This window comes from Chiloscyllium punctatum, chromosome 38 (genome assembly GCF_047496795.1).
Source record: "Chiloscyllium punctatum isolate Juve2018m chromosome 38, sChiPun1.3, whole genome shotgun sequence".
In the NCBI taxonomy this organism is placed as follows: Eukaryota; Metazoa; Chordata; class Chondrichthyes; order Orectolobiformes; family Hemiscylliidae; genus Chiloscyllium; species Chiloscyllium punctatum.
Window position 1 is genome coordinate 43,999,843 of NC_092776.1, and position 23,968 is coordinate 44,023,810.

General features: G+C 38.2%; 1 protein-coding gene across 5 annotated transcripts in view; it reads left to right on the forward strand.

Annotated features, from left to right (window-relative positions):
• LOC140463573 (exocyst complex component 6-like) overlaps positions 1 to 23,968 on the forward strand; it is a 193,151-nt gene that overhangs the window by 20,115 nt on the left and 149,068 nt on the right. For 4 of the 5 annotated variants that reach the window (XM_072557753.1, XM_072557754.1, XM_072557756.1 and 1 more), the window contains exons 2-5: positions 8,998 to 9,169; positions 13,066 to 13,113; positions 13,210 to 13,300; positions 22,034 to 22,079. In XM_072557753.1, the coding sequence (XP_072413854.1) occupies positions 8,998 to 9,169; positions 13,066 to 13,113; positions 13,210 to 13,300; positions 22,034 to 22,079 (357 nt within the window). Of the gene's footprint in view, positions 1 to 8,997; positions 9,170 to 13,065; positions 13,114 to 13,209; positions 13,301 to 22,033; positions 22,080 to 23,968 lie in introns of those variants that run through there. The other variant, XM_072557757.1, reaches the window with a different exon arrangement.

Consider the following 23,968-nt stretch of genomic DNA (forward strand, 5'->3'; position numbering starts at 1 on the left):
AAACAGACCCTTTGGTCCCACGTATCCATGCTAGCCAGATATCCTAAATTTAATCTATCCAATTTGCCAGCACTTGGCCCATATCCTCCTCAACCCTTCCTGTCCAGATTCCTCTTAAATGTTGTAATTGTACCAGCCTCCACCACTTCCTCTGGCAGATCATTCCATGCATGCATCACCTTCTGTGTGGAAAAACTTGCCCCTTCGGTCCCTTTTTTTAAAAAAATATCTTTTCCTCCCTCTCGCTCTCCAGCCCTCCTGGTTCTGGACTCTCCTACCCCAGGGAGAAGGATCTGTCTGTTTACCTTTTTTTTATCCATACCCCTCATGATTTTATAAAGCTCTAAGGTCACCACCCTTTCTCTTCCCTTCACCTTCTCCACCGCCCCCCCCCCCCAAAAAAAAACTCCAGGGAAAACAGCCCCAGCCTATTCAGCCTTTCTATAGCTCAAACCATCCAACCCTAGGAACATTTTCTGATCCCTTTCAAGTTTCACAATATTCTCTTTTATTGGAGGGCAACCAGAGTTGAGCACTGCATTCCAAAAGTGGCCTAACAGTCATGTCCTGTATAGCCACAGGGTGACCTCTCAATGCACTGACCAGTAAAGGAAGGCACACCAAACACTGCCTTCACTATGTTATTTATCTGCAACTTCACTTTTCAAGGGACTATGAACTTGCACTCCAAGGTCTTCATCCAGCAACACTCCCAGGACCTTGGCATTAACTGTATAAAGCCTGCCCTGATTTGCCTTTCCAAACTACAGCACTTTGCATTTATCCAAATTAAACTCCATCTGCCACTACTTGGCCCAGTGGTCCATTTGATCAAGATCCTGTTGTACTGAGGTAACCTACTTCACTGTCCACTACACTTTTTTTTCATTTTGGTGACATCTGCAAACGTAGTAACTGTTTCCTGTGTTCACATTCAAATCATTTGTATAAATGACAAAAAGCAGTGGATCCAGCACCAATCCTTGTGGCACACCAGTGGTCACAGGTCTCCAGTTAAAAATCAACTCTCCTCCACCATGCTTTGTCTTCTCCCTTCGAGCAAGTTCTATATGCAAATGGATAGTTCTCCCTGTATTCAATATGATCTAACCTTACTAGCCAGTCTTCAAAAAATTCAAACAAGTTAGTGGGACATGATTTCCCAAGCACAAAGCCATGTTGACTGTCCCTAATCTGTACTTGCCTATCCAAACACATGTAAATCCTGTCCCTCAGGAGTCCCTCCAACGTGCCCATCACTGATGTCACCCTCACCATCTTTCTTAAATAGTGGCACTGCATTCAAGCACCTCACCTGTGACTATCGATGACACACACATCTTAGCAAGGATCCCAGCAATTGTTTGCCTGCGTTCTGGGGTGCAGCTGGGTCCGAGGGGTTTATTCGCCTTTTTTTTTGTTTAAGACATCCAGCACCACCACCTCTAATATGGATGTTTTTCAAGACTTCATCTATTGTCCTACATTATATAATGTAATGCAAAATACATTTAGTATCTTACCCCAACTCCTGCAATTCCACACACATGGTGCCTTGCTGATCTTTTGAGGGCCCTTATTCGTTTCTTAGTTACTCTTTTGTCCTTTTATCATATAAAATCCCTTTGGATTCTCCTGAACCCTATTGGCCAAAGCTATCTCATGTCCCTTTTTTGCCCTCTTGATTTTAAGTATTCTGCTGCCTTTATAAACCCTAAGGATTCACTCAATCTGAGCTGTCAATACCTGACACTTGCTTCCTCCTTTCTCTTCACCAAAACCTTAATTGCTCTAGTCATCCAGCCTGCTTTACACCTTCTAGCCTTGCCTTTCACCCCAACAGGAACATACTATCTCTGGACTTTTTTGTTTTGAAGGCTTCCCATTGTTTATAACTGTCCCTATAGCTGTGAACGTTAAACCCCAATTCACGTTTGAAAATTTTTGCTGAATACTGTCAAAATTGGTCTTTCTCCAATTTAGAACTTCAACTTTTAGATCCCATCTATCCTTTCCCATCAATTTTTTTTTAAACCAATAGAATTATGATCACTGGCCCCAAAATGCTTCCCCACTGACAAAGCAGGTGAAGTGGCTGAGTGAGTTATTTCCCAAGAGGACAGGTTTTGCACCTTCTCTATACTGAATCTGAAAATTTTCTTATACACATTTTAAGAAATTCCTCTCCATCTAAAGCCTAAACACAACGGCAGTCCCAGTCTGTTTGTTGGGAATGTTAAAATCCCCTGCCAATACCACCCTATTATTCTTGCAGACAACTGTGATCTCTTTACAAATTTGTTTCTCACTGACTTGGAGTTTGGGTGAGGGGGATCTACAGTGTCATCCCAATAAGGTGTGCATCCCTTTCTTATTTCTCAGTTCCACTGAAATAAACTTTTCTGGACATATTCTCAGGAATATCCTCCCTAAATACAGCAGTAATGCTATCCCTTATCACAAATGCCACTCCTCCCTCCTATCTTGTGCCCCCCCCCCCGCCACCTTCCATTCTTTCTATAGCATTTGTATCCTGGAACATTAAGCTCCCAGTCCTGTCTTTCCCTGAGCCACGTCTCTAATGTCCCAGTCCATGTTGCTGACCATGCTGAGAGTTCATGTGCCTTCTCTGTTAGACTTCTTTGCATTGAAATAAATGCAGTTTAATTGATCAGACCTACCTCATCCTCTGCTTTGCTCGAGAGAGAGAGAGACACTGCTGTCCTGCCCCTGGACAGGCCTCCGTCCCCACTAGCCGCCTGGGTGCTCCAATGCTCCAACAATGTGAATCTGTCTCCCCTGAATCAGCTCCTCAGCCACTCGTCCATCTTCTCTACCCTCCTGTCCCTACCCTTACCAGCTCATAACACCACATGTAATCCAGATAATACTGCCCTCATTAAATTCTTGCCTGAATTCCTATATTCTCCTTTTCAAAATCTCATTCCTTTTCTGTTCTGTCATTGTTCCAATGTGTATAGCGACCTCCTGTTGGTCCCTCTTTTCTTTTCCTCTTTGAGAATATACAGCATCCTCTCTGGTATCATTGATCCTATCACCAGGAAGGCAACAAACTGTTCTCATTTTTCACTCAGTGATAGACACATCTGTCTGTGCCTCTGACTAGAAAGTCCCCATCACAATTGATTGCTTGGAACATGACGTACCCCTTGTTACATTAGAGCCATTCTCAGTACTGGAAACTTGGCTGTTCGTGCTACATTCCCCTGAGTTCATCACATGCAGGCACCCCCTCTCCTACCTTTCCTAGAGGTAACCCATCTACCTGACTATCTGTCATTTTTTCCTCCCTTCCTATAGCTGCTAAGCATCACACCAACTCTGGCCTGTAAATTCCTCACTGACTCTAACTGTCGCTCCAACTGATCTATGCGATCTGATAGAATTTGCAGCCAAACATACACTTTCTGCAGACATAATGATCAGTAACATGGAGACTCTCCATCTCCCATATCCAACAGGAAGAGCACATCACTCTACTAAAGACCATCTTTGCGCCTTAACAATCTGCTGAAAATTGCACAGTCCTACTGCTTTTTTAAAAAAAAAACTGCATGCTAAATTAATATCTATGTTGATTAAAATTTTAAAAATATAAGACTCTCAATCAAACATATCAAAAAAGAACCAATTCTACTCACTATTGTAAACTTGCAAAGAAAAAACAATAAGCTCACACTTAAAAGCTATACACTTAGCTGTTGTAGTGTTTTGAGCTCTCCCATGCAAGTTACTGTGGATTTTACTGTTAATTTTTCTTAGATGCATTCCTGAGATACTTGAACTCCAACAGCAAAGGCAGTAACAGTACAGATTCACTGCTGTGATCCCTGTCTTCGTTCGTCTGTCTGTCCTCCTTTTTTTAAAGTGCTGTTGTTTTGATCTTTTTTTCCCGAAGTTCCAAAATGATGCAACAGCTTATAAAACATTAGTTACTGCTGCTGGAATTCGGAAATCCACTCCAACACCTAAACTATCTCCAAGGAGCTGCTCTTACAGCCACAATTTGTTCCCGTCCTCAATCTTTGATTACCCAAATCTTTTTTTTTTAAGTCAAAATAATGAGTTGGTCACCAAATGGGAGAAGTACTAACGAAAGCATGTAATCTATCGTTTAAAAACTGTTCATTAGGAATAAAATTTAAACACTTAAGAAGAAAAAAAAGTACAGATCAACTCGTGAGTTGTTAGTAGAATGTTGCAGCCTTTACCTGGTGGGGATGTTTGCGGAGTCCATTTTCATGACCCTTCACTTATTTGCAGGTTCTCTCAATTCTGGCTGGCAGCACTTGATGTGATGCTGTTTTCTCTTTGCCTATCATGCACGAGTGTTTTAATGACTTTCTCAAACTGATGATCACAACACTAGTCCACCCAGAAGCATACCAGTCCTCTAACACTCTAAATCAGGTTGTATTCAGTTCTTGTACAAAAAGAAAGTAATCACTGGAGGGGTTAAATGGTCTCCTGTTGAAGGTGAGGTTGTGGTGATGTCTTTATCTCTATCCCTAAGTCTGTGTTAAAAGTTTTACCTTGCTGTATATAGGTGTGGCGTGGGTCTGCATAGAATTATGCCAGGCAGTCTTAATAGATTTACATGGATCAGTGTTTTAATATATATAGTTGCAGCAGTCCTCAAAACGCATGTTTGAACTACTTGTGTTCAAGTTAATTCCGGGTTCTGAACCATCATTGTGGTGATTGTCTTAGACAATCTTGTCATGGCGATCTAAATAACATTCATTGCCTTTGCACTCTAAGGGTAATTTTTGCTTTGGTATTGTTTGGAAAGATTGCTCGGTGTGGGGTCTGAATGAATTTGTTTAATAGCTCATCTCTTACAGTTGAATTGTCAAGTAATTGACGGCCTTGGAAATGTGACAGATTTGGGTCTTTCGCATTCTCTTGAAGGTGATTCTTCATTCTAAACTCTAGAATTTAGTTATCTGTAATGCAAATTGGGATGGCCATCTCTGGCTCTGATTTTAGTTAGCTTTTGTTAATTTTTAGAGCATCACAAAAACTCAAATTTCCAGCTGGTATATTCAAAATCCTTATCTGACGCAACCATATTATTAATCTTCCTGATGTTTTTTGAGAATTTAAGAACTTTTATATTTAAAAAGTTGCAGTTGAGCATTTGCTAGTTATGCAATAACTGTGTGGATGCTTGTCTGTCTGGCTGAATGAACTAAAAATGTTGCTGATGCGATCAAAGTCCTGGAAGAAAGGTACCTTGTAGCCTTGCTGCAAGTTTGACTGCAGCCGCTCCATGATTGTGAAAACTTTTTATTACACCATATTACTCTTTTTTTTTGTGCAGTGTCAAGCCTTTCCATAAAATTGAAATTTATAATTCAGGCTAGCATTCAGAAAGTTCCTCTGGGTTTTTAACACTCACGACTATGACTTTACATGCAGAGTGAAGACACTTAACGATGAAAACACTTGTGGTAATTTGTGGGATCAATACTCGCCTAGGAACATGATTTAATAAGAGGGATATTAATGCCGAAATGGCTAGGAAACAAAGCAGCCATTTAGCCTGTCATGTCCATGCCATCTCTGCATGAGAGACAACCCTTGTCCATGTCCTTCACCATTTTCTTTACCTTCTAACACAACATTTTGTTTTTATCTCCAGCTAAACCAATTTTCTCTTTTCTGTGGTCACTTTGCTTTATTAAGTATTTTGCTCCTCTTTGGGCAGGACGTTTTTTAACCACTTCTGTAAAGCGTTTACTCCCTAGTTTCTGTGGGCTGACTTTTATTATTATTATTTGCTGATCTAAATTTTGTTTTATTCTCCTACCTTGGTACATGGTCTTAAATGCCAGTATATCTTTATTGACATCAAATGTTTTGTTAACTTGTATGTTAGCTCTTATTTCCATTTCAAACATTTTGTTATCTTGGGTGTTTTTAATTTTTTGCCAATGTATTTAAACTGTTTTTTGTTTTCTTGTAAGCTTTAGCTGTTGCTTCAGATCAGAGCCTAATCAATCCTGTATTTTTCTTTCTCCATACCCCTCCTTTTTTTTCTGGTAATTTAACTTCTTAAAGTGCCACTTTCTGTTTCATTTTAAAATACTTTTCCTGTACCATTTACATTCTTACAATCTGTCTCCCTTTCTTCCCTCAGAATCTACACTGAGAAACTTCTCGACACAGATTTATCTTTTTTGATTTTATGTTAACTAAAGGTGAACTTTATTGAAAGATTTTCTTTTTCTCTCCTGGATGTCTACTGCTGTCCATTCCTTCAAGTTGGTCCTTTTTTTTTTAAAAAAAGCTTTCCTCTATAAACTTTCCATTCCAGAGCACCACTATCATCTTTCTTTTGTATTAGACTTGCTCTTTGGCCTCTACCCCTCTCTCTCTTTCTCTTTCTCTCTCTCTCTTTCTCTCTCTCTCTCTCTCTCTTTCTCTTTCTCCCTCTCTTTCTCCCTCTCTTTTTCTCCCTCTCTTTTTCTCCCTCTCTTTTTCTCCCTCTCTTTTTCTCCCTCTCTTTTTCTCTCCCTCTCTTTTTCTCTCCCTCTCTTTTTTTCTCCCTCTCTTTTTTTCTCCCTCTCTTTTTTTCTCCCTCTCTTTTTTTCTCCCTCTCTTTTTTTCTCCCTCTCTTTTTTTCTCCCTCTCTTTTTTTCTCCCTCTCTTTTTTTCTCCCTCTCTTTTTTTCTCCCTCTCTTTTTTTCTCCCTCTCTTTTTTTCTCCCTCTCTTTTTTTCTCCCTCTCTTTTTTTCTCCCTCTCTTTTTTTCTCCCTCTCTTTTTTTCTCCCTCTCTTTTTTTCTCCCTCTCTTTTTTTCTCCCTCTCTTTTTTTCTCCCTCTCTTTTTTTCTCCCTCTCTCTCTTTTTCTCCCTCTCTCTCTTTTTCTCCCTCTCTCTCTTTTTCTCCCTCTCTCTTTCTTTCTCCCTCTCTGTCTTCTCGTCCTCGTCCACCACCACCACCCAGGGTCTGACCCAGAAATAAAACTCTGCTTTAGTTGTTAGCATTGCAGTCTAACCTCTGGGCTCTGACAACATTTTTTATGGTTGTGCTAGTTAACCAGGCATGATCTGCTGAGGTGCTAGTCCTGTTGAAAACTTGAATTGGGGATAATCTGAAGATGGATCCTAAGGAATCATGACTGTTTTCTTTGGCAGCTTGTTTCCTTGTAAGGTTCTTTGAAAGAAAGATGTTATTGCATTGTCTTGGAAACCAGAATGCACTTTTGTGGTTTGCATGGATGTCTAATTTGTTTTGTAATGGCCAGTCTTTCTGTTAAGATTCTCTTCCTTAATTTCCCCTTAATTTTTTTTTAAGTGGTATATTTCTCACTGACTTTGATTTTGACAGAATTGTCTCTTTGGATCACCATCTTTAATATTCTCTTGCCTCCTTGCTGTAGAAGGATCCTGCGCACAACTTGCAAGCACCCAAAGTGGATTAAACAAATGTTTGAAAAGCTTTATTTCCAGAGCCAAACTATTAAGTTCCTGGGTAAGCAGGAATAGACTGATTTTTTTCATACTTTTTTTAAAAAAATTCCTCTACCTAGTTGCAAACAGGCTAATTTAGAAACCGATCCTTTCCGTTCTGGACTTGTTAAAAATCCAAACCTAAATGAACTTGTCTTTTGAAAAGGAAAATTTTTAAGTGTTTTCTTGAGTTAACAAGAGGAGTTCATTGATTACTAAACACAACAAAATTATTTCTGCAACACTGGTTAGAAACATGAGGGAATACCAGATGTACAGACCAGTCTCTGAATTTTCATGGGCAGGTAATTGAATGTTACAGTACAAGTTACTAGTAACATTGGTAGCTAAACAGATGACTTCATGGTTCAGTGTTTCAGATTAGTTGATGTTGTTTTTTAACCATGTTGGAATTTCAGCATTCTGGGCTTTTTTCTTCCTATCTGACTTATTTCCTTTTGCTCATAGTGTTGCAAATCAGATAAGAGTATTTTACTTGCAACACCAGGGGTAACAAAGTGATAGCTGTTCTGCTGTGATCCTCACTGTGGACTAACACTTTGAACCTAAGCTGGTGTATGCTAAAACATTCTGTTCCACTAACCTTCTCCAGTAAAGTTGGAATTGGTTTTGTAACCAAGCTGGGAAGTTTAGAATCAAGGGACATAGAAGGAGAATGCCATTTAGGTCTGAGATGTGAAATTGTTTTACTCAGTTGTGAATCTTTGGAATTCTCTATAGTAGAGGGCTGTGAAAGCTCTGCCATGGAGTATATTTGAAGCAGAGGTTCAATGTGAAAGCGTATAGAGATATTGAGTAAAAGGTATTGGTGTCTGATCAGTCACAACTGTGTTAAATGAGAGAATACCTTGATTGGACTGAATGGTTTGTATTCCTTCCTAACTACCAGGAGGTGACTCCACAAGCATCCTGATCCTTAACAATGGGGAGCCCAACAGATGGTACAAATGATCATGCTGAATTATTACATCCACATTCAGCTGAAAATGCTGAGTGAATTCTTTGTGTCCTGTACACCAGGATAAATCTAACCCTGCTAATTTCTGCAGTCAAGAAAGACTTGATTATTAATGAACTTGACACTGACACTCCAGTTTTGGTTCTGCTGGAATCATTCTTTCTGACCTCCATTACAGCCTTGGTTCAAATGACCATCCTTGACATTAAAGCTGTGTTTGACAGAATAAGGTATGAAGAAAGAGTAAATCTTTCATCCTTGCTTCCCATAATGTTTTTTTCCTTCCCTTTCCATGGACCCCTTCAGCTGCCCTCCCCCACCATCACTATCTCTTTAATATAGGTGCATGGGGCTGCACATCTCTTTTCCCAAATTGTATTCTACCACAGTTGTAGATGTTGTGACTGAACTTCTCACTAGATGGAGCCAGACATTTCCTAATGATTTAGTACTATGTGGATGCTGGTGCTCTTGAGATAAGTGACTAATGTGTTAAGACTTTTTAAATTCAATATTGTGTATACTCAAATTTATTTTCTAGGTCTGTCTATGATGACCAGCCCAATGCGCACAAACGATTTATGGAAAAACTTGAGGCTCGCATTCGGAATCATGACCGGGAGATTGAGAAACTGTGCAACTTTCATCATCAAGGTTTTGTTGATGCTATTACTGAATTGTTGAAAGTGAGATCGAATGCAGGAAAGCTAAAGGTAGGAAAATATCCTTTTTTTTTCTTTTAGTTGAATGAGTAAGGACAAATGCTAGAATGCAACCTTGTGGTGAAAGATACTTTAGGATATCCCATTCATACGAAATAACATGTGGGAGGATTTAAGTAACATCTCAATCAGTAGAGAAGTAATATTAGAGAAACTAATGGCTCAAGTCCTGATGGCATCCATTCTTAAAAGTAGCTACAGATATAGTGGATGCATTGGTTGTAATTTTTCAAGAATACTTTGATTTAGGACCAGTTCCAATGTATTAGAAAAGTACCAATGGAATGCCTCTATTCCAGAAAGAAGGGAGGCATAAAAACAGGTAATATTAGGCCAGTTCACCTAATATCTAATTGATGAACGATTGGAATCATTTGCTAAGGAAGTAATAGCAGAAAGTTTGGAAAAGCATCTAACCAAGCAATCAGTTAGTATGGCTTTATGAAAGGAATATAGTGTCTGACTAACTTGTTACTTTGAGGAAATTCCAACCAGAGTGGCTAAAGAGGAGCAAGTTTTCTTATTCGGACTTTTTCAGAGGTACTTGACAAGGTACCTCCAAAACATTGTCATGATTTAAGAGCCCACAGTGTTGGGACAGTATAATAGTGTAAATAGGAAATTGAGTAATGGGCAAGAAATAGCAAATGGAGATTAAAAAATCCATGCTTGGAGGAAGGAAGCAAGCAAATCTACTGTAGCTAAACCTGTAGATAAGACAAATAGGTGGAAAGGCAATTTGCGAGAGGGATACAGACAGTTCAGAGATATTGATAGGTTAAGTGGACAAAAAGTTGACAAATGGAGTATGATGCAGGAAAATGTGAAGTTCCTTTTGGGAAAACAAAGGGGCAGTACTATTTAAATGGTGAAATATTACAGAAAGTTGCAAAACAGGAGAACTTGGCTGTACTTGTGTATAAAACGCAAAGCTAACATAAAGATGCAGAAGGACATCGGGGTTGGAGTGAGAGAGGAGGGAAATACTGCAGCTGCTCAATGTGCTAGTGAAATTGCATCTGGAGAACTGTGAACAGCTTTTGACCCATCTATCTAAGGCAAGATGTTGATTCATTGGAGGCAGTTCAGAAAAAATCACTATGATGAGTCCCCAGTATGGAATGATTAGTCTTTGCCCATAAGGCAATCAGTTAGGGACTCTATTTGTTGGAGTTCAGAAAAAATGAGAGGTAAATGTTTTGAACATAAAGGATCCCTAAGGGGCTTGACAGTAAGTGCTGAGAGGATGTGTCCTTTCATGCGTGAGAGTTTTAGACCAGAGGGCTTGGCCTCAGAATAAAGGGATGCCAATTTTAAAATTACGACAGAGGAATTTCTTCTGAAGGTTGTCTTTTTGGAACTCCTTGTCATAGAACTTTTGGGGCAGATTCTCTTGTGTACATTTAAGGCAGAGAGAGAGGGAGTGTGATTCAGTAGGGGAATAGAGGATTATGGAGAATGGACAGGAAAGCGTTGTCTGATCAATCATGATCCTGTTGAAAGCAGAGCATGGTTGAGGGGCTGGAAAAAAGCTTACTCCTATCCCTGTTATTTACAGACTTTTTTTTACAATGTCTATATTTGAGCATTAATCTTTCTCCGTGTTGTACCTAATTATTTTAACTTTGCAAATTTTGTGAATCATGTATTTCACTTGAGTTTCTTTCCTACTTGAGCTCTAACATCCTGAACTGTCCCCACTTATTTTACTCTACCAGTTTCACATTGTGGTATGCTGTTCAGTGAGCTCAAAAGTTATCCAAAATACTCCAGCTTGAAACAGCAATAAGAATGAAGACAACATGGTAATTAATCATGAATAACAAATATTGGCTAGAATATTGACCTTCCATTTTTGAATAATTCCATTTAACCTACCAGGACTTTTTGGCCTTCAGTTTTTCTCTTGTAAATGGCATGTTACCATATAATACTTTCTCAGTACTGCACTGTAGAGTCAGCTGAAATTACATATTTTAGCTGCTTAGGCTTTGGGTTAAACCCAGACTTATTAGCTGCTAGGCCAGAGCTGACATTTTTAGTACCAAAAACAGAAATTGCTAGGAAACTCAGGTCTGGCAGCATCTGTGAAGAGAAGAGTTAAAGTTTCAGGTAGAGTAACCCTTCTCCCAAACACTTCTTTAAATTTTAATGCACTTGTGTTTTTTTTTAAACAGGAGACTGGCGATTGGGAGCACATCTGTATGGAAAGTGCATTGTGCAGTAGAAACATTTTAAAACCTTTTTTGTCATTGACTGTCACACCCTGAGCAGATATCACCCAAGTGAAAATGCCACGTGTCTTATGACTGAACTGGTTATTTCTCAACCACGTGGCGTATGGAATAGAGTCTCCCTTGAGATAGTGGAATCCAGAGAATTGTTTTCTTTCCTCCGTCCCTCACTATCACTGTCAAATTCATGCAAGGCATGTGAGTTCAAAGCATGATGCAACTTGAAGTTGTTTTGAAAAATCACCACAATTTGCAAACTCCTACCAGTCAATTTGCCCTTGCACTTCAATAGGAATTTGTGTGCTTTGTGTTTTTTCTCCTTCCTCCCCATGGTCTCTGGAACATTGGCTATTTGAAAGTTGAGAAAGCAGAATATGGCAAGATGATTTTCTTTTTTTGTCCGTGTACAATTTTTGTGTCCAATCTGTCATTGTAAATGTTTGCCAGTATCTTGCTCAAAATGCTAGTAGAGCAATCTACTTCTGGTAAATACTTGCAAATGGGGCAAGGTCAGATGGCATGTCTGGTTAGCAGGGATGGGTCTGTTTTTGTGCTGTATGAATCAATGACTCTCTATGATAGATGAGACCCTGAAAGCTAGTTTTATGCACACAGGTAGAACTCAAAATAACTTGTGTTTTGGATGTTCTACCTTGGAAATTGTTATGTAAATCCAACAATAAAAAATGAAATTTGCTCATCATTGAAGATTGGTGAGCGTGTTATCTTTCATTGTGGAGGCTGAAAGATGATCTGATTTGAGGTTTTCTAAGAAATTGGATTAAGTGATGAAACCAACAAGGGTTTGGGTTAAAGTTTGAAATTGTGTATCTAGGCAAAACATCATAGAATATGGGACGCATCACTCAAAGGCTATACAGTCTGGGTAGAAACTTAGCTCTTTTAAAGAGCTCAGTTGACTATCTGAAGTAAGGAAGAAGTAGCAAAGACAGGATTTCATTTTGAGATGTTAACTGTGTGCTGTTTTCAGTCTTCTCACACTTTGGTTGGCAATGGTCATGATTTTTTTTTTATTAATTCTAACTTTTACATTTTCAGTTGTAGTGGGTACTCTTCCTGAGTAGAAGTATGTATGTCTGTTGCTTGAAATCAGGAGAATGCCTACTTAGAATAATTTCACTGCATAGATGTAATAAATTAGTATCCATTTTGTTCCAGAAATGGCTTTTAAAATTAATTGTTTAGGGTTGTACTAGTGGTTTTAGAAATGTCACTCAATACAGTCTGAATAAGGTATATTTTTATAATTGCCTTATTTTAAGCTTTTTTCAATTGAGACTCCAAGTACAAATTTTGTAGCCAAGCACCCTTCTAAATTAGTAATATTCTAACAATGTAGCAGTGTAGTTAGTGTTTGGATATTGATGGGGTACACCCATTGAAACAAAACTGAGTACTTTTGAATTAATGACATAAATGAGCTTACAAATGCTGATGACTTGATGAGCTTATGTGGGAAAAGAGGTATAATTCTTTTACCTGCATCCACTTGATGTGGCATTGCAATTTGATACTTTTACTTTTTAGTAGTAGTATTATATTTTTGAAAACAGAATTGTTTCAGTATGTACTTTTTTAATCTGAATACTTATCCGTTTACTGAATTAAGTTACAAAGTAATTTTTATTTTAGGTTCAAGTAACTGACACCAATCGGCGACTTCAGGATGCAGGAAAAGAGGTGAGAACTGAAATTGTTCCATTCACTGTAATGTTAATGTTTGTTAACTTGTATATAAATGAAGAGGTATGTGATTTGTGTTCAATTTTTTAAAAGGTGATTAACCAAAGTGAAGAAGTGATTCGATGCAGAGTGCAGCAGAGGAACATTGCTACTACAGTAGAAAAACTTCAGCTCTGTCTTCCTGGTAAGCAAGTTTTTAATTACAAATTTGATTGCATTTTACAAAGGTACATTACTGTATATAGGATGTATGCTTGGACTTGTTTGCTTTGAGGTTTGAATATAAGGATGAATTCACAAATTTGTTTTTAATGGGAAGCAAGCTCTTAGGGATCACCTAGCTATGAAAAGGCTGCAACACTACCATGCATTATGTAAACTTTTTTTTTAATATACATACACCAGATCATCTTGAATTTGGGATGTGTAGATGGTCATATTCCAAATGATCTTCCTTTGACTTTATTTGATCAACATTGCTCCTCCCAAATCCCTTCCCCGAAGTGCAAAATCCACATTTCTTTATATATACAATGGAAATTGACCAATGGAAGTAGTCGCATTGAACTTTGAAGTGGTTTCAAAGTAAGCAATTGAAAGTAATCTTGAAGCAAATAAAATTGCTTTCAGTTCCTTACTTTGAAGCCACTTCAATGCTACTACCTCCATTGCCAATTTTCAATGTTTTTAGAAGTGGGTTTTGCAAATTTTCAGTCTCAAAAGAGCCTTTGGGTGCATGTGCATAGTTCCTTAAAAGTGGAATTGCAGGTAGTTGGTGGTGAAGAAGGTATTTTGGTATGCCTGCCTTCATTGGTCAGAGCATGGAGTATGAGTTGGGAGGTCATGTTACAGTTGTACAGAATATTGGTTAGGCTGCTTTTAAAATAAAGCATTCAATTCTGGTCTCCCTGCTAAAGGAAAGATGTTGTGAAACTCAAAGGTTCAGAAAAGACTTGGAAGGATGTTTCCAGTATTGGAAGGTTGAATAGGCTGGGGTTTTTTCTCCTGGAGCGTCTACCTTTTTTATAAAATCATGGATGAGTGAATAGCCAAGGTCTCTTTCCCAAGGTAGGAGTCCAAACTAAAGGGCATAGGTTTAAGATGAGGGAAAAGATTTAAAAGGAGCATCTTGTTCATACAGCAAGTGGTGCAAATATGGATAAAGCTGCCAGAGGGAGTGGTGGAAGTGGGTACAATTGGAAGGCTTCTGGCTGGGTATGTGAAAAGGAGGGGTTTAGAGCGAAATGACTAAATGCTGGCAAATGTGACTAGAGGATTTCTTAGGCTATCTTGTCAGCATGGACATGTTAGACTGAAGGGCCTGTTTCTGTGCTGTAGAACTCGAAGTAACAATTGTCATTTAGTTTTTCTTCTAGCTTTAAATTTCATCAAATCTGCACTGATTTGGAGTACCTGGAAGTGAAGAATGAAAAGGGAATTGAAGAGTAATACATTTCTGAGCACTTAATACATTAGGAATCATTATTTGGGAATGTGAACAATTATCACATTTTTCCTTTCATCCAAAGCAGTTCAGTTATTAAGCAGCTTCAATGCACTCTTTTAGAAAAGTTTTCCTCTTCAATTTCAGCAGATTCTGATGTATCTGACCCAAGGAACATTTTAGGAGAAAATGAATGTGTCTTGTGGAGGTAGCAAGCTGTTTGTTTTTAAACCTGCAGGACCATTGTTTGATCCTGGATGAAGCTGATCGAATACAATTTTTACCTATGACTAAGAATTATACCATATGCAAAACTGGTGACACTCCATGCTCCTTGCATATATGCATAAACCTGTTTAATGATGTCAGTCAGTATAGCTTAAAAAGTAAATGTTCTGAAAATGTTATTTATGAAAGCCTCCAAGAAAAATCTGATTTTGGTTTAACTAGAGATGTTTGCATTCTAAGTGTCTGATTTTGAATTTTTTAAAATAAAACGCTACTTTCCCTCACACAATATTTGTTGTTCTAGTGAGAACAACAGCAAACAAATTGAATCTAGAATTTGCAACGAAAATTTGTTGACCACTTTGTGGGCATCTCTGGTCACTTCACAAAAATGACCTTCCTTCTAGTTGTTTGCTATTACAATAAAACATGTTGCTGCTATGCAAACATTTATCCTTTGCCTGGTCCACTCCAAACCAGAGGAACAAATCTCACCTTTTTTCTATTTGAGCACATTACAGCCCCTCTGACTCAATTCCACAAGTTGAGCATGTCCTCTATCTTTATCTTTTTCTTTAATCCTCCCTCCCCAACCATGCTTTGTCTGGATGGTATCTACTCAGTAGACCCATTTTCTTTCGCAGCTATCATTTACATCTACTTTTATGCATCTCTATCTCCATTTCTGCTGTTAATTCACTGCCTTTTGAGTTTTGCACTGGGCATGCTCATCTATTCCACTTGCTGATCACGCCCTGTTGCTAGCTTTAAAAAGCACTACTTTCTAGCCCCTTTTAGTTTCCAAAATAAACCACCTTTTTTTTTAAAAGAAAACTTATGGCATTGAATAGATCTATATTCCAAAGTAATAGAGATGAGGTTAGTAAGAGATTTTGCATCTTTATTGCATTATATGATGCCTTTCAAAATCTCAGGCACACTCTAGTGCTCACCATTCAATGAAATACTTCTCTCTAAGAAATGAGAATTCCAATTCATGCACTGTGGGTTACCACAAACAGCAAGGTTGCAATCTGTGAAGTGAATATTTCCATTGTTAATCATATCGCTAGAGAGAACTTGCCCCATTTTTTTGTTTTGAAATAGTACTGTGTGATCTTTTCGTGAGCATGAGAGTCCATGGTCTAATGTTTCATCTGAAGATCCAAACTCTGGGCACCATTTCTGCCCCAGTACTGCACTAACATGTTAGCCTAGGTTTTAATTTGAGGGAGAGCACTATTAACTGAGCTTGCTGATTAAACAATTACACAATGAGGTACGGTTATGTTGCAAACCAGTTAATGTGATATTGATTTGCAAAACGAATGCCCAAAGTAGCAATTCAGATCTAATTTGTCTATCTTAATTATCATCTAGAGTAATGGACTTGAAACTTGACACCATCTAATAATAAGCAGCTTGTTTTGTGTGGCACCACATCCACAAACATTCACTCCCTCCACGAGATTCTCAGCAGCAGAGTACCATTTCTAAGGTGTACAGCAAAAGTTCTTTGTCCTTTAGCCCCTTACAAATCCATGGCTGCCACCATTTAGAAAGACAGTAGGTGCTTGCAATTTTTTAGAAGACTTGTGGTTCAGGTTGGAAGTTTACTCGCTAAGTAGGCAGGTTTGTTTTCAGATGTTTTGCCACCACACTAGGTGCTGGTGTTCTGTTCCACTTTCTATTTGTCTTGGTCTGTTGAGGTGGGTGATAGCATTTCCAGTTCTTTTTTTCCTGAGGTTGGTAAATGGGGTCCAAGTCTGTGTTTATTGATGGAGTTCTGGCTTGAATGCCACACCTCTAAGAGTTCCCCATGTATGTCTGTTTAGTCTGGCCTAGGATGGATGTGGTCTCTCCTTTGTCTGTCTGTATGTATGGATACTAATGATAGTGGGTCATGTCTTTTGGTGACTAATTTTCTGCCTGTCTATCTGATGTATTGTTTTGCAGTCCTTGCATGGTATTTTGTAAATGACTTTTGTTTTGCTGGTTGTTGGTACAGGGTCCTTTTCTTGTTTTAGGTTCATCAGTAGCTGTTTGTGTGTTAATTTCATAGGCTACCATGATGTCAAGGGGTTGGAGTACTCTGCTAGTTATCTCAAATGTTGTTGTGTATGGTAGTGTTGCATGAGTTTCTGGGCATATTGTCTACTTGTTTGGGTTTGTTGTTTTAAGAATCAGCGGACTGTGCTTATTGGATACCCGTTCGTCGTCTTGAATATGTTGTATAGGTATTTTTCTTCTCGATTCCTGGGTGCTGCAGTGTCCTGATGACAGCAAGTGCATAGGAACATCGCTGTCTGCAAGTTCTCTTCCAAGCCATTAACATTCCTGAATTAGCAATGTTGCCATTCCTTTTTTACTGTTTCTGGTCAGAATCCTAGAACACCCTTCTGAAATACCTTTTGTGGATGTATTATTTATACCCAAAACAATTAGGGATGGGCAATAAATGTTGGTGTAAATCTTACTGAACGGGTTTTTAAATGTTGCATTAAAAGTAATATTGATATAATAGCTTGGCAAAATCTAGTCCGCATGGATTTTGAAAGGAAAGTCGTGTTTGGACCAACATTTGTATCTCATTTTATGGCAGTAACATTGAATTGACTGTGGAAAAATCCACTGACTAATCACTCAACCTGATGAGGTAATGCAAAAAGTGTAGGATAGGCTGTCTAGGATTTATTTGAATACTAAATAGTTAAGAAGTTAGAAAATTAGAAACTGATCATATTGATGTTGTTTTAGCATGACATGCCTAGTGTGTAGCACTAGATTTCTTTATTTCTCAATTGCTTGTGGGGGACTGTTCGGAGGGTCAGTGTGGACGTGTTGGGCTGAAGGGCCTGTTTCCACACTGTAGGGATTCTATGATTCTGGTTTGCCAATGTCTTGGATAGTTTAAGAACTCCATGCAAATTGGTCAATTATGTGGATCACACTGTAAAAGGCAGTTGATTTGGAGAATATAAATGAAAAATTTAGTTGGAAAAAGATTAAACAATAGTCGGTGCAGCTTAGCTCTGCTTTAAATCTAAAGTACTATAATTAGAAACAATGAAGGACTAAAATTGGAGTAGAGCTGTGTGTAGTCAGTTGATTTTAATCAGTTGACTGTGCTTTTTGGATAATGCCACTAAGGGGCAGTATGTATATGTGAGTAAAGACTGAGCCAAGAACATGTCCTGAGGAGCAGTGGAGGTAGTGGAATGGGAAGTGAAACTGCTAAAGATGATTCTTTGGCTGAAACCAATAAACAACAAATAAAGGCTAGTGCTGTAAACTTATTTTAAACTAGTAACATGTGAAGCAGACTTGAGTGGAATTCTAGAGGTGTACTTTCCATTTTCACAATAAACCAGTAGATGTTACAACATGGGGAGACCATCGTTTCTAGAAAAGTCAACTATTGTGGGTCAAGCGACCTTTTTTCATCCTTCCTTCCATTGTTGTTCCATTATGCTTGGCTGAAAGTTTTTGGATCGCAGTATAAAGTGAAGCGAGACATCAGGGTAATTTTATGATATGGAATTTATTTAACTTTTGAGACTTAAGTTTATGTTGAATTTGCTATGTCCTGTTATTTTGTCTCCATGAAGCACTGTGTCTGTTGGGCTAGACTGAAAGCTGGTTTGTTTTTATGGAATTTATTTGGATATCAGGTTGACATTTTTTCCCTAAAAATTTTATGGCTATATTTGCAAGGTTGAGATGGATACAAATGGTTTACAGTGAGATATTGATAGGTTGTGGGCAAAACATTGGCATATGGAGTATGATGAGGGAAAGTGAAGCTGTACACTTTTGGAAAGGAGAATAAGTATTTTAAAGAGGGAAGCTGCAAAACAAAAGGACTTGGGTATGCTTGTACATTTAAACAAAGCTAGCACAGTTGCAGCAGGAATAGGGAGACAAATGGCATGTTAGCCTTTATTTCAAAGGGGTTGGAATATAAGAAGTCTTGCAACTGTATAAGGTGCTGGTGAGACCACATTGAGTACCTTGAGCATTTTTGCCCGGTCCTCATCGAAGGAAAGATATATCATTTTGTTCGAAGCAGTTCTGGGAAGAATCACTAGGATGATCCCCTGTGGAGTGATTACTTGCTGCTCACAAGACAGAGTCCCAACCTTAAATTTTGGAGTTCAGCAGAATGAGGTGATCTCCTTGATACCTGTGAGGTTCTAAAAGAGCTTGACGGGGTAAATGCTGAGAGGATTGTTTCATAGGAGAATCTAGGAGCAGAGGGCATACACACTCTCAATAAGGGGCTGTTCATTTTAAGACTGATTGAATTTCTTCAATGTCTTTGGAACCCCTTATTGTAGAGACAGAGTCCTTGTGTATATGTTGAGGTTCTTGATCAGTAGAAGAGTAGAGGGTTATAGCTGGGAAAGGCAGGAAAGTGGATGTGGCGAATGTTTGTTTGATCAGCCTTTGTCTTACTGGGCGAAAGTAAGGACTGCAGATGCTGGAAATGCACAGCAGGTCAGGTAGCATCTGAGGAACAGGAAAATAGACATTTTCGGGCAAGAGCCCTTCATAAGGATCATTGCCCTCCTTATCTTATTGGAGCAGGCTTGAGTGGTTGAAAGGCCTACTCCCCCTGTTCTTACTGCTTATGGTGAAGTACTAACTGTACCCAGCTAACCTGTGCTTTCAAAATGCACCAACAATAGCTGTGATGTATAATTGAATAATATTTGCTAAATAATTGAGTCTACAAAGAATTATGCTGACAATAAATTTAGGATTGTCACTTGGATATGCAACTGCACTTGTATTGGAACTTGCATGTATACTAATATTCAGGGCCCTGTTCTTTGCACACAGAATGTGTACGCTATAACTGTTTCAACTCCACAAAACAGGTGATGGCCATTCTCTGGTCCAATTATTACTGAGAAATTAGTCAACCTGTTTTTAAACCGTAAATGAAACTTGACCATGAACTGTCAGTTGTCACTGCATGCCCCATGGCAATGCACCCATTAACAGTCAATTCCTTAAAGTCAACATTCTTATCTCAATGATTTTTTTTCCCCCCATCTTTGTTTTCTTGCAAGTTGTCCTGATGATTTGCAAGACTAAAAGCTTTGATTTTATTTCCAGAAATGCTCAAATTCTGTATAGTAAAGATGCAGGAAGCTGGAAGAACTCGGGCCAGGCAGCATTAGGAGGTAGACTCTTAATGCTACCTGGTCTGCTGTGTTCTTCCAGCTTCCTATCTGTCTGTTGCAGATGCTGGAATCTGCAGTATTTTTGTCTCTAACTTCGTTCGGTACAGAACTAATCAAACTACCATTTGTAGTGTTCATTCAGTTACAGCTCTAAATTATAGCTTGCGTCGAGCTTTTTCAACTTGCTACATCCCCTTTCCTAATTCCTACCCTGCAGTGTCTTGGATGGAATATATTTTAGTTATATTTATTCATTAATAACCACCCTCTGACACTCTTGTCTTTTTTTGTACTTTTTAAAACATCAGTTTGTAATCAGTTTTTTTAAAAAAAATAACACTTCTAAATGAAGAAATACTGTACACTGCGAAAGTTGAGATCCAGTTTTGTTTCAAAACATTACTAGGAATGAGAAGGGACCACTATCCTAAATATACTAACATCTGTTTCTCTTTTCCTGGTTCCTGCTGATTACAGCTTAAAACCAGGTGTGAAGAGCAAAGGTCAGCATTGTAAATACACAAACTTGTTGGATTTTAAAAACTGTTTTGTGGGAGAAAATCTGTTACATACCAAATAATTCTTGCCCCTTCATTGAAGGTAAGCAATTTTTAAGTGAGGTTCTGTGCTTTCAATGAATTTTCCAACCCTTTTATCTCCATTTTTTTAAAAATCTGAAAATCTGTTATAAATGGGATGAATAGAAGCATACTGTTGCTTTCAATGCTGATGCTGACTTGGATATTTGAATTTTTTAAATTCAAAGTTGTACCATTTATTATAGGTCTTGCTATTTTGTAACTTCCTGCTCAGTCTGTTCTTTTTATTCGCCAATTAGATTTTGTTTCGCTCATTTTAGAACACTTCCATTGGTGATTTCTCTGCTTGTTTCAATGTTCACTTCATTATTGAAACTGTTCAGATTTTTATTTTCCTACCTTTGTCCAAGAATTTGCTCATGCATGTTCTTAATATTTAACTCCTCTTACAGCAAGTTTATGCACCAGTATAATTAAAATATTTGTCTCCTTGGGGGTTTTATTATCATTCCTAATATTCATGTTTCTCTGTCCTGAAAGCCCTGCTGAAATTCCCCGCATCCATATTTTGTGTGAAATTGATTTGCATAAAATTGATTTGCTGGAAATCTGAAACACTATACTGGGAAAACTCCTCTTCCCCACAGATAGTGACAGATAAACAGTTTAATGTTTTTGAATCCAGTTTGACTCCTGTTCAGAACTGACTGTGTTTGTTTTGTTTGTTTGTTTGTGCACTTACCTCCGGATAACAATTGAAATTGTACCTCCATGAAAGTTAGGTCAGTGCAGCTACATGTTTATGTGACAAACTATGATGAAATCAGTTTGAGATGCTTGTAAATCAGTACTTCTGATCTGTTTCCCAGTATGGTGTGTCCTGTAAGGAAAACATAAAGTTCACTCTCTGTATGGTAGCAACTTGTCCTAATGTCATCCAAGTGACTCTTCTGGTGTTTGGTTGTCAAGTACTGCAGTATTATCATTGGTTGGTTCAATACTTTGAAACTGCGAGATTGCCCAACCATACTTGTCCTTAAAATACTCAGCTTGCAACTTTATGGTTGTTAAATGTTCAGAAGCCCAATTAATGAGTAAGAATAATGGATGACCTATATCCTTCATGGTTTTCCCCATTATTGGATTTGAGTTCAATTTTCATGTATTCCAGTCCCTCTAGCCTTAATTCCCAGTCTGGTTTGACAAGCAACTTGGTTTGTTTCATTGCTATGTTATACCCTTTGGTCCTGGTGATACTGACCTGGGCAACAATTTATTAAATAGCCAGGATCATCTTGTGTAGCTGTCAGGTAGAATATTAAGTGACTTTGTGTGCCTTTTTAAAATTACTTCCCAATGCTTTTCTTCAATTTATATAATAACCATTTTCTGTATACTGACTGAAAGAAAAACCATGCCAAGTATTCCACCATTTTTATTTGTAATCTTATCTTCAAAAAGTTTGACTCGATTTAGTTGTTAAAAGTTGGATTAATTTGTATTTTCTTTGCTTCTAGTACTGGAAATGTACAGCAAAGTAAGAGAACAGATGAAGGCCAAAAGGTAGTTTGTGTTTCTGTGCACTAATTTTTCATTGCAACTTTAATGAGGGGCCTTTAGTATAATCTTGTAAATGTGTGTACATGTTGTTCCATGCTTGATAGCAGTATTTGAAGAATTGTGAAGATTTTGTGGAAAGCTAGTAGCTGTTCTCAGAAGTAAACTAATTATTGTGACATTCCATTTTACATCCAATACTTTCCCTTTATGACAAACACTGTGCCTTTCAGTCTGTGACTGACCATGTTGATACATAGGACAATAAACATGTCAGTAGTGGCAGTTAAATGTGAATTGTTTTTTGTTTTTGGTTTTTTTTGAAGTGTGTATACATAACTACTATCTGACATTTCAAGAATTAATCCTGTACTAATGATTTTATGCACGATCAATAAAGTACAGTAAATGAAGACAAACTTGCTGCATGGTTTAATGATTTTATCAAATACATGTTTTTGTATCAAGTGATGCAGTAACTTGCAGAATGGTGAAAACTGGCATCTCTTAAATACAACAACCACTGTACTATAAATGGATTAATGATGTCAACAGGCAAAGAAGAGGGAATTGTGACCAAATAAGTTCTATAGCGCAACAACTGAAAAACATGCATGTGGAGCAATACTTTAGTTTGAATGCACAACTGCCAAATGCTACCAACTATTCCGTTGAAGAGACTGTGCAGTCTCTGACATAATCTGGTAAGTCTACTATAGTGCTTTTATAAACATCTGTCCTGTATGGTTAATGCGTGGACATTTTTTTTTCCACAATGTAAAGCATTTTCACAAAGTAACTGGAACTTTCCTGTGTTTTTATTCAGTTGGATTAAAAAAAATTAAATCAGGTATTTGATGTAATTCTCCTATCATTTAATGAGAGTGTTGTTATCTCTGCAGATGAAATTTCATCTATTTCTGATCCTGCCACCACCTCTGAAGGGCCACTGGTTGAACAGGAATGAACATTCGGCATGAAAATCGTGACACACCTGGGAAATACGGATGACATTATGGCAGGGTTTTCTGCAAACCCCTCTTATGTAAACTGGAAGATTAAGTGGTAGATGAAAGGATGGCTATCTTATGACACTGGCTGTTGAATAATTGTATACTAGATTTATGAAAGGAGTCTGTGATCTGATTCCTCAAGCTCAAAGATTAAATAAAAATATAAACAGTTGTCTGGTCTCACTATTTGTCATGTTGCTGTAAAGCTAGCCACCATCTTTCCTGGAATGTTGTCATTCAGACCTTATCTTGGATTACTTAGTGTGGAAACAACAGGCCCTTCAGTCCACCAAGTCCACACTGACCCTCCGAGCAACATTTACCCCTTCGCCTAACACCATGGGCAATTTAGCATGGCCAATTCACCTAGCTTTCACTTTTTTTTTTGGGACTGTGGGAGGAAGCCAGAGAATCCAGAGGAAACCCACGCAGACACTGGGAGAATGTGCAAACTCCACTGAGGTGGGAATTGAACCAGAGTCTCTGGCGCTGTGAGGCAGCAGTGCTGACCACTGTGCCACCCTTGTGAATTCATGGATTCCAAAACGTTTGGATTCCAATGGTTTTATAAACCTGCAAAAAGAGCAGGATTTTAAAAAACATAATAGGTCATACTGACAATGCAACTTGATGAACTAGGTTTAAATCTTTGGTTTCTCATTAGCCTAGTAGTGTCCAGAATTAGTTGGACTTGTAATTCCATGGAGGGAATTTGCAACCATAACTCTGTAGTGCAGTGTTAATTTTTTATATTGGTTGTAAGCTTGTAATATTTTGATTAAAATATTTTCATATTTACTTTGTCTCCAGTATTTAGTTTTGTGCTAATTCTTCTGTTCCAGTACACATGTGCAACAATTCCAAACTGCAACATCTGAGAGG